Source organism: Hemitrygon akajei, chromosome 1 (genome assembly GCF_048418815.1).
Source record: "Hemitrygon akajei chromosome 1, sHemAka1.3, whole genome shotgun sequence".
Taxonomy (NCBI): Eukaryota; Metazoa; Chordata; class Chondrichthyes; order Myliobatiformes; family Dasyatidae; genus Hemitrygon; species Hemitrygon akajei.
Genome location: NC_133124.1, coordinates 183936286 through 183947692, shown reverse-complemented (window position 1 = coordinate 183947692; position 11407 = coordinate 183936286). Strand labels below are relative to the sequence as shown.

The window sequence follows — 11407 nt, the reverse complement described above, 5'->3', positions numbered from 1 at the left end:
ATATCCAAAAAGAAGGAGAATCCTATCTACATGCTGAGAGTAAACGGGGAAGACATAAAACATGTACAGAACTTTTGTTACTTAGAAAACTAGGTGACATCAGATGGCAGGTGCGACATGGACATCAAAAGAAGAAAGACACCTTTAGGAGAATGAAGAGCATACTGACTAACACTAAACTAGGCATGACAACCCGCCTCAGAGTACTGAAATGTTACGTTTATCCAGTTATGTTATATAGCTGAAAACGGTGGACAATATCTAGTAACATGAGGAAACAAATTGAAGCAGCGGAGATGTGCTTTTGAGGAGGATGCAAAGAACATCATGGACGAAACGAATATCTAACGAGGATGTCATGAACAGAGCAAACACAAAAAGAGAAATAATATATGAGATCATGAAAGGTAACGTAACTTCAATGGACATATGACTAGGAAAGAGGAGTTAGAATGCGCGGTAATTATGGGAAAGGTTGAAGAGAAGAAAGCAAGAGGAAGACCAATGATAATGGAGACAGCAGCCAGAGAACTGAAAATGAGTACCAATTAATTGATCCACTGGACCCGAAACAGGAGCGTGTCAGCCACGGCAGTCAAAGCTCAAACTAGGCACGGCACCTGATGATCATCATGTGACGAGCTGATTAGTATGGATGGCACGTTCAACGTTTTTTCACAGTACCTTGGTACACGTGACAATAATAAACCAATTTCTCAGGCTCTTTCCCGCCCCTTCCCTCGCACAGTCATCTTTCCACTCAGCTACGATACGGAGTGGATACCCAAGAACCTGACTATCCAGAGGCGGCGCGAATCTCCGGCTGTTCTGTTTCTTGATCCAACTTCCGCGTTCGAGGACCAACCCACCCCCGAACCCCAGTCTCGACTCCCATTCGCTCGCAATTCCTATGACGCAATTGTAGGCCGTTGGGGTGCAAATCGTGTCAGGTTAGATGGGCGGGTCTTACTGTGACTGGCGGGGCTGGCTGAGTATGAGATTGCGATTGAGTCTGTGCTCCCAGGGAGGCGAAGCTATGTGCTGATTGACACTAGTAGCCTGGATTGCGATTGGTTGAGATGGGTGGCCGGGGGAGAAGGGGCGGGAGGCTATGGTGCTATGGTGCTGTTGATTGGTAGATTTTATCCAGGGGAAGATTTCGGAAATTGATTGAGGCGGAGGCAGTGATTGGTCGGCAGCCTTGCCGGCAGCGGGTGTTGAAGATGGCGTCGGACGGAGCGGCGCCGGGGTCGGAGGGGAGAGGCACAAAGGTCCGGCCACTAGCAGGTGGGTACCTGTTACTATGGCGATCGGTTACCCCGGTAACCTCCCTCATGCGTGCCCGTCACGAAGGGGGTGAGGGAATGGGAAGGGGAGTCGGTGAGGGGTTGGGGTTACCTATACCTGATCCGGAGCGTTGGTTTCCAGGGAGACCCTGTCACTAAGGAGACTTGCCATGTTGGCCGCTCTCAAGGGCCAGCACCTTGGTTGCCGGGGCAACCCGGGATGGACTTCGCAATCTTGCGCGAGGATGATAGTTACCATGGGGATGCGGGGAGGACCTGGTTGCCAGGGGGATGTGGGGGAAACGTGGTTTCCAGGGGCATGATGTGGGATGGGTGCCACTGGGATCTGGAGAGATCCAGAACTGGGAATCTAGTTACTGGGCTAGATCTGAGTGGTGAGAGGAGATATTAGGATTGATGATCAGGAAGTCTGAGCAGTAGGTGTTTGGTGCCTGAGCTTCCCGGGTCACTAAGTATCTTGTCAGTGTTTTTGCCTCAGTAACATTACTGATGCATTGCTGTGTACCAATTTCCCAGCCTCTTTCCCACCTCTTCCCTCACATCTTCCTGATCAGCCATGAGACCTTGACTATCCTGAGGTGGCCCAGACCACCTAGTCCTGATGACCACGGCCTTTTAACTTGCACCTCAAGAGTTTCCTAATAACCCTGCTGTATTAACTGTGAGAGGGCAGTGCTCACTCAGTGATTCGTAAAGGCATCAGTGAAACAAACACCATCCCAACACCCCAACCCAAGTGGACAGTCTGGACTGATGAGGATATTGACCTGAAATGTTGACTGTCTATTCTCCCCCCATCCCCAGTCAGGTGCTACCTGGCCAGCTGACCTTCCCTCTTATCCCTGATTGCCACTGAACTGTCCCTTATTATCCCTTTTTCCCAAATTACTTTCTGTGTACCCAAGAAATAAATGTGGTGGTGTTCCTGAATTTTATGTGTGATCCAGAGTGTGCGGTTAATCCCAGTTGGCTTTGGAATGGATTTGCATTTGATGTGTTGTGACATGAAATACAACTCCATTCCAAGGACACGGACACTGGGGATCAAAAACATTGACAGATCTGACTCAAGGCCATTGCTGGCAGCGCCTACCTTTTTTGGCTCAGTTTGACAATCTGCAGTTTGCCTGGTGTGGCTTAACTTGCAAATTGGAGCTAACAGAGGAGTTGTAATTATGCTTAGAATGTTTGACTGCTGTGTGTCATTACAGCCTTCATATCTCTGCCATTGTCTTTGACATCTTTGTTAACCATGGGCAGTCAGTGCCTCTGCCTTCTGTAAATAAAAAGTACTCAGTGGGGCTTGAAAGACTTTCGGTGGGAGGTTACCTAACCTTGTTGTCGTGATATGGGGAGACAATTCAAAAACAACAAGGATGGCTGTTATGATTCCCTTTGATGACATTAGTGAATCAAAATTGGAATCAGGTTTACTCTCACTGATACATGTTGTGCAATTTGTTGTTTGTGGTAGCAAGACATAAAAATTACTGTAAGTTACGATAAATAAACAGTGCAAGAGTCGAGTAATGAAGTAGTGTTAGTGGGTTTATTGACCATTCAGAAATCTGATGGCAGAGGCTGTTTCTAAAAGGTTGAGTGTGGGTCTTCAGCCTCTTGTATTTCCCCCCTGGTAATAGCAATAATACGAGGGCACATCCAGGATGGTGAGGGTCCTTAGTCTGAGTCTAAACCCTCTGCAGCATCTTTTCTTCCTATGCATTGGAGCCTCCGTACCAGGCACTGAAGCAACCAGTCAGAATGCTCTCCACCACACAAGCTCATCACTGGTGACATACCAAAACTCCTAATTAAGTATAGTTGTTGGCATGCTTTCTTTGTAATTGTGTAAGTGTTTTGGGCCCAGGATAGCTCCTTGGGGCTCTGGATGTCCAGGAACTTGAAGCTGCTTACCCTTTCCACCACTCAGCCCTCAATGGAGACTGCTGTGTGTTCTTCCACTTCCCCTTTCTGAAGTCTACAATAAATTTCTTGGTCCTACTGACACTGAATGCAAAATTGAACTGAAGGGTGTGCAGGAATAGAGACATTGTTTCTATTACTCTCGATTATAATTCCGCATAACCTTTGAAAGTGCTGGGCTAGTCAAAGGAGAAGGCGGTAAAATGTATGTTGTGTTGAGTCTTTATTGTCACTGACTTTTTATTCCAGAATTTAACTTAAACACGTATCTCTGAATCACTAGTCCAGACTCCTGGATTAGAATTATACAGTCTATTCAGCTGAACTCATCCATACTGACCTGAGTTCATCCCATTTAACTGTGCTTGGCTCATATCCCTCTTAAAATGTTTTATCCGTATTTTTTTAAAGTCATGTGTGCACCTCCACCACTGTCCATAAAATCAAAAGAGAGGGATACAATGTAGTAAAAATTATAAAAATCAACAGAAGGCAACAAAGAAAAGCAATAAGATGAAATATGAAGGTAAGCTAGAAAAAAGGATAGAAACATAGAAAACCTACAGTACAATACAGACCCTTTGGCCCACAATCCTGTGCCAAACATGTACGTACTTTAGAAATTACCTAGGGTTACCCATAGCCCTCTATTTTTCTAACCTCCATGTACCTATCCAGCAGTCTCTTAAAAGACCCTAATATATCTGCTTCCACCACTACCACCAGCAGCCCATTCCAAGCACTCACCGCTCTCTGCGTAAAAAAACTTACCCCTGACATCTCTTCTGTACTTACTTCCAAGCACCTTAAAACTGTGCCCTCTCGTCATTGCCATTTCAGCCCTGGAAAAAAGTTTCTGACTATCCAAACGATCAATGACTCTCATCAACTTATACACCTCTATCACGTCACCTCTCATCCTCTGTCACTCCAACGAGAAAACGCCAAGTTCACGCAACCTTTTCTCTTAAGGCATACTCTCCAATCCAGGCAACATACTTCTAAATCTCTCCTGCACCCTTTCTATAATTATCACATCCTTCCTGTAGTCAGGTGACCAGAACTCAGCACAGGATATAAACAGTTTTTTAAAAATATAACAATAGCCCTCAACTTGGCAGTCGAGTTATCGGGACACCGTCATGGCAGTGTTTCCGTAGCAAACTATTCTTGTTTTCACAAGGCTGACTTGATAGCTTGACGCTCAACCCGACTTTGATTCGAACTCGGGAACCTTCGCTCCGGAGTCCGGTGCTGCTGACATTCTTGCGCCACCAAGCGTGACTATTGGGATCAGAATCGGGTTTAATATCACTGACCCCTGTTATGAAATTTGCTGACTTCTTTTCACATTATATGTCATTCTGAATGGAATTGATGGTTTTGTGGACAATACAAAGATAGGTAGAGGGGCAGGTGGTGTTGGGAAAGCAGGGAGTCTGCAGAAGGACTTAGACAAATGGGAGAATGGCAAGAAGTGGCAAATGGAATACAGCATAGCAAAGTGTCTGTCGTGTACCTTGGTAAATAAAGCCAAAGACTATTTTTGAAATGAAGCTAACAATGAAAGATAAGCAGAAGCATTAAGAAGACTCAATTCTCCACTTTAGAAGATTTTGACTTTGCAGATGGCATTCCTATCACATGCATACCAGCACATGTAAGGAAAAACAGGGTCTGTGTAGCTTTGGTGGACAGGTTGGACTCAAAGTCAGCCAGAAGAAGACTGAGACTGTAGCCCTCAATATAGTCTCCTCCTCCCATCCAGACATATGGCACCAACTTATCCAACACCAGCAGATTCACCTACCTGGGCATCATTCGGCAGGATGGTAGGACCAAGGAAGACATCCAGTGCACACTCAGCAAAGCTAGAAACATCTTCAGATCAATGAGCAACATATGGGGATCAACCAATTACAACATCCAAAGGTGAAGCTGTACCAGAGCTGTGTTCTGTCCACACTCCTGTACGAGTCAGAATGCGGGCGCATGATAGAGATTGACCTTTCCAATGACTATTCCATACCATGAGCCTCCGGAAGATCACCCCCTGCTGGTTTAGAGGGATGTGCGCCACATGTGAGCTGATGGTACTAGCTCTGGTAGGCAACCTGGTCGGCATGCTTCCTTTGGCCCTTTTTCTGAGCTGTATAACTCCATGACTATATGAGGAGGTTCAAGATATAATGCTTGACAAGATGAGTGGGGAACTAGAGTATTTTTATAGTTAGAATAAGGTAGCTTGTGAGGTCCAAAGTACATCTTTAAAATACCAAACGTTATTTCAAAAGTCTGATAACAGCAGAACAGAAACTGTCCTTAAGCCTAGTCATATGTGTGTTCAAGCTTTTGTATCTTCTGCCCAATGGGAGGAGGTAGAAGAGAGAATGTACAGAGTGGGAGGGAATGTTGATTGTGTTGGCTGCTTTACAGAAGCAGCAAGAAGTGTAAACAAAGTCAGTTGAGGAAAAGCTGGTTTCCATGATGTGTTGAGCTGTGTCCACAACTCACTGCAGTTTCTTGTTGTCTTGGGTAAAGTAGTTACCATACCAAGCTGTGATGTGCCAGTTAGGATGCTTTCTGTGTTGCATTTGTGAAAATGGAGCCAGGATGAATGGTTGGTGATACATCAAGGAACTTGAACTGTCATTCATCTACACCTCAGCACCATGATACCGATGGGGGCGTGTACTTCATCAGACAGAGAGCCTTAGGATAGCCAAAGCAAGAGGTGACCCCATAACTTTGCTCCACCACCTTTAACATGGTCATCACCATTAACATCTACCCACCCTCTCCTCCCTCATCACTCCAACAAACCTTGTCTTCCCCAGTGGTTTACCTCTCCATTTCACCAGCATCCATGCCCCTTCCCCAGACAAGTATGTTTTATGCAGAGTGGTAGGTGCCTGGAGTGTGCTGCCAGGAATGATTGTAGAGGCTGATATGATAGAGGCAATTAAGAGGGTCTTAGTTAGGCACATGAGGGTGCAGAGAATGGAGAGGATTAGACATTGCACACGTAGAAGGGATTAGTTTGGTCATTCATGCAGTTAGCAAGAACGTGGCTTCAACTGCTGTAAGGCTGTTGTTTAATTACTAGTTTAATGGTCCATTCTTGTGCTGTACTATCAGATGTTCTATGATTAGAGGTATCTGCCACAGAGGTGGAATTGAGATATGGGGAGGATCAGCCACAATGATGTCAAATAGTTGGCTTGAAGAGTTGGTTAGCCTGCTCAAGTTCCTGTTTCCCTTTGTTCTTGGTTCAGGGTTAGCTAAGCCGTGACAGGAAATGTAGCAGTTATAGCTGTGGACAACAATTGGGACTATTCGTAAATCAAGTTTTACAAATCACTGAGTTGGTGGGGTGATCAATAAATTAGAGAGGATAGATGTAGAAAATGCATTTGTAACAAAATATTTTGCTTCAGGAAGTGGTTCTGGTAGAGTAAGTGAAGTGTACTTTGTAGGAGAGGAAGATGCAGGGCTGTGTGGAGAGAGCAGGGCAGTGGGATTATTCTGGGGATTGATACAGGGCTGTGTGGAGAGAGCAGGGCAGTGGGATTAGTCTGGGGATTGATACAGGGCCGTGTGGAGAGAGCAGGGCAGTGAGATTAGTCTGGAGATTGATACAGGGCCGTGTGGAGAGAGCAGGGCAGTGGGATTAGTCTGGGGATTGATACAGGGCTGTGTGGAGAGAGCAGGGCAGTGGGATTAGTCTGGGGATTGATACAGGGCTGTGGGAAGAGAACATGTCTAAAACCCAAATAGAAAACGCTGGGAACACTCAGCAGTGTCATAGTTTGTGGTGAGACAAACAGAGTCAACAGAACCCGATATCAAATGTAGACTAATTCCACAGCCTTGGACAGGTCCATGGAGGGGCGAAGCTTGAAGAGATGTGGGCTGAAAGCAGGAAATTGGCAATCGTTTGGCGGGCACCATGGTTGGCATGATTGTTGGACCAAGGGGCCTGTATTGGTGCTGTATTGCTCTATGACCATATGACTAAATATCCAATTGCATTTTAAGATTGTCTTCATTATAAAGGAGTGCATTGCTCAATTGTTCACCATCTCGGGTTTTCCAAAGCATTTAGTTGCTTCATTGGCAGTCCCTCAGAATTGGAAGTGATCTCAAATCACTCAGATCCAGTATCTGTACAATACAGACATGTCCTTCCTACAGTGCAGTGGTCGGAGTACACAGTACTTTAGCTGTGGCTTGATCAGTGTTTCATGAAGTCCAATACAGAGTTTTATCCTGAAACAAGGATAGTTCATCTCCCTCCCGCACCTCTCCAACAGATTGTTGCTCTCGGTTCTAGCATCTGCAGTCTCGTGTGTCATGACCTTCCTGCTGTTGTACGTATGTATGGTTCCAAATCATAGAACCTAGACCAACGCAGGCCTTTTGGCCCACAATGATGTCCCAACCTTTTAACCTTCTGCCTGAGCAATCTAACCCTGCACTCCTACACAGCATAACCCTCCATTTGTCTTTCAGCTGTGTGCCTATTGCTGTGTCTGCCTCTACCACCACCCCTGTCATTCCCCTAAACCTCCCTCCAATCACCTTAAATAGATGTGCTCTCATTTCTGCCTCTTTATCAAGTCACCTCTCATCCTCCATTGCTCCAGAGAGAAAAGTCCTAGCTCACTCAACATTTTCCTAATAAGATATGTTCTCCAATGCAGACAGCATCCTAGTACATCTCCCCTGGGCCCTCTCCAATTATCCACATCATTCTCGTGTGTGTGTGTATCTGAAGTAGAGTTGCCCTTGGACCTGTGCTATCAGATTAAAGAGGTATGTGTAACATTGGAGTTTGTTCACACCAGATAAAGTGGTGAGGTAAGGCAATATCTGAACATCAGCTGAGTTGGACCAAAGTCAGCATCGATCGGGTTCAGCTCTGTCCCAGGGATCTGACACAAAGCTATTCTGGATGTACTAACCTAAAGAAGTTTAATCTCTTCCAGGGATGCCTACCCAACAGAAGTTTAAATCTTCCCTTCAGTGGGATGTCAGTGAAACCCTCTCTCACTGCACCCCCTCTGTGATCTCTGCAGCTGTTCGACTCTTCGACCATGTGCTCACCTATAACCTCGTTCTTCTCACTCCTCTCCCCCCCCCCCCCACCCACCTTTTACCTCTACCCCTCATCTTTTTTCTCCCCAGTCCTGCTGAAGGGTCTCGGCCTGAAATGTCAACTGTACTCTTTTCCATAAATGCTGCCTGGCCTACTGAGTTCCTCTAGCATTTTGTGTGTGTTGCTTGAATTTCCAGTATCTGTAGATTTTCTATTGATTCTCCAGGTGTACATCCTTAGGGTTTTACATCAAGTGGCCACACAACTGTAACACAGAACAGCATAAAGTTAATCTCTTCCTCCTTCGCACCTTTGGACACTGGAAGCAATTAAAATTTTCACTGTGCAGTTAATTCAGTAGTTGTTGTTGAGGAAGGAGTGTTCATAAAGTTGAAGTGCTATGTATGATAAAGGAGAACTCAGACACTTTGCTCTTCCTTTCTGCACCCTCTGTCTCTCCCACCTGCTTGTCTCTCTCCCCCCCATATTGTCACTCTGCACTCCCTCCCTCTGTCTGCACACCTTCTCTCTATGCTTCCTTGCTCTGCACTCTCTTCGCACACCCCCTCTCTCTCTATCCCACTGCCCCCCTCTCTCTCCATTTTATTTATTCACTCTGTCTGTATTACCACTTTTCTGGATTTCTTTCCCTCTTTGATCCTCAGTGACCAAACTTTTCTCCAAAGCTTCTTCTTGCCCCCCTTCCTGCCAGCTCATCCCCCCATTGACTCCCCCACTCCCTTCAAGTCTATCTTGCTCCTTTCCTCCCACTCTCCCCCAGCACCCTATTTCCTTGTCTTCCTCCCACGTTGCTGTGCTTATTATCCTCTGACTTTCCTTCCTCCCCATTGGATGCTCAGTATGAGTCCACGGTTTAGGCTGAGGTTGTTTCTTTGAAGGTGAATCCTCAGTCAAAACCTATATATATTCCAGCTGAGGCAGTACTTAGTTGTGATGTCTCCATCCAGTGTTGAGCTGGAGACTGGCTTAGTACCACTCAGATCCGTGTGTGTGTGTGTGTGTTGTGGGAGGGGGTGCTATGTGTTAGAGAACCACGCCATCATTTAACATAGAAAGAGGCCCTTCAATCAATCACGTTTGAACTTATTCCCCATCTACACTAATCCTGTCTGCCCACGTTAAGATGGTATCTGTCTGTTCCTTGCCATATTAAGTTTCTGTTTGGATGTGTGGCACTGACTCGAGCAATATTATTGCCCCACACATTGCACATACACTCAGATGGGGAGAGATGTCTGATCTATCAGAACAAACCACATGAATTACCTTGTTTAATTAGTTAGTCAGTGACTCGCTTTAAAACAATAATAACATGTTGGCATAACAATATTAATCTGGCAATACTACCAGCTCAACGCATCACAGACTGAGGCATCTCTGGGCCTCTCTCTACTCGATGGAGTCCAGAAAGATGGGGAGGGTGGGAGGAATGTGTATTGAAACTTCCCAGATGCTGAAGGGCCTGGATAAAGCTTACGTGGAGGGGATGTTTCCATTGGTAAGATCTGAGGGCGCAGTCTCAGAATAAAGGAATGTTCCTTTGGAACTGTGACAAGTTGGAATTTCTTCAGCTGGAGGGGTGTGAATCTGTGGAATTTGTTGCCACAGAGAGTGGTGTAAGTTGAGTGACTGGCTGTAGTTAAGGCAGTGACTAATAGGTTCTTGCATGGTAAGCGGGTTAAGGATTACAGGGAATGGAGATAAATTATTAGATAGATAGATAGATAGATACTTTATTCATCCCCATGGGGAAATTCAACTTTTTTTTCCAATGTCCCATATACTTGTTGTAGCAAAAACTAATAACATACAATACTTGACTCAGTAAAAAAAAATATGATATGCATCTAAATCACTATCTCAGACAGCATTAATAATAGCTTTTAAAAAGTTCTTAAGTCCTGGCGGTTGAATTGTAAAGCCTAATGGCATTGGGGAGTATTGACCTCTTCATTCTGTCAGAGGAGCATTGCATCGATAGTAACCTGTCGCTGAAACTGCTTCTCTGTCTCTGTTAGTCAATATTAGTCAATATGTCAATATTAGTCATGATTGAATGGCAGAGTGGACTCAACAAGTTGAGTGGCCCAGTTCTGCTCATAACATATATGTTATGGTCTTATGCTCGGACAGATCTAATGGAACTTTGCAAGAATGGGGATGGGGGATGAGCTTCCAACTATCAGGGTCCTTTAGCTGAAGGCATTCTACCACCAAGCTGAATGGTCGCACAAAATGGACAGCAGAGTCTCAAAGAAGCCAGCAGCCCTAACAGCAGTGATACAGAGTATTACAGCATGGAAACAAGCCCTTTGGTCCATCTGGTCCATGCCGTTCATGCTTTCTACCTGAACTAGACCCATTTGCCTGCACTTATCCTTCTCTCTCTGAGTTCCTAGTATCTATGTACCTGTCCAAGTATCTTGGTAATTGTAGCCACTTCCAGCACTTCTATACCCACCATTGTCTGTGTGTATATAAAAAAAAGTTGCCTTTTCCACTCTCCCCTTAAACCTGTGCCTTCTAGTTTTAGATTTCCCTGCCTTGGGGAAAAGAAATTGTGACCATCCGTTTTATCTACTCCCCTCATAAATTTATAAACCCCCACAAGGCCACCCATCATCCTCCTTTGCTCCTATCAGCCTATCCAGTCTCTCCTTAAAGCATGTCTTCCAGTTCCAACAACGTCCTCGTGAATCTTTCCTGCACCATCTCCAGCTTAATGACATCCTTCCTACAGCTGGTGACTAGAAATACACATAATGCTCCAGGTATTGTCTCAGCAACATCCTGTACGGTTGTAACATGACGTCTTAATTCCTGTCTCGCTGCCCTGAGGCAGGCATGCCAAATGCTTTCTTTACCACGCTGTCTCTAAGCATCTTTTTTTCATCCTTTCTAGTATAATGACACCCTGTAGCGAGATAGCCAGAACTCTACACAATACTCTTACTGTGGACTTTGTCCATCTACTTTGAAATGATGCCTGGTGTTGGGACTTCATCTTATTAGCTGTAAAGGACACTGCTTTTTCCACCTCTGCTCATGACACCACCAA

At 45.3% G+C, this 11407-nt stretch overlaps 1 protein-coding gene across 1 annotated transcript in view; it reads left to right on the top strand.

Moving 5' to 3' along the window:
* Positions 1-1194: 1194 nt before the first annotated feature.
* Positions 1195-11407, top strand: part of lipeb (lipase, hormone-sensitive b) — a 69704-nt gene continuing 59491 nt past the window's right edge. The window contains exon 1 of the mRNA XM_073056004.1: positions 1195-1287. Within this exon, the coding sequence (XP_072912105.1) occupies positions 1224-1287 (64 nt within the window). The 5' untranslated portion in view covers positions 1195-1223. The remainder of the gene's footprint in view (positions 1288-11407) is intronic.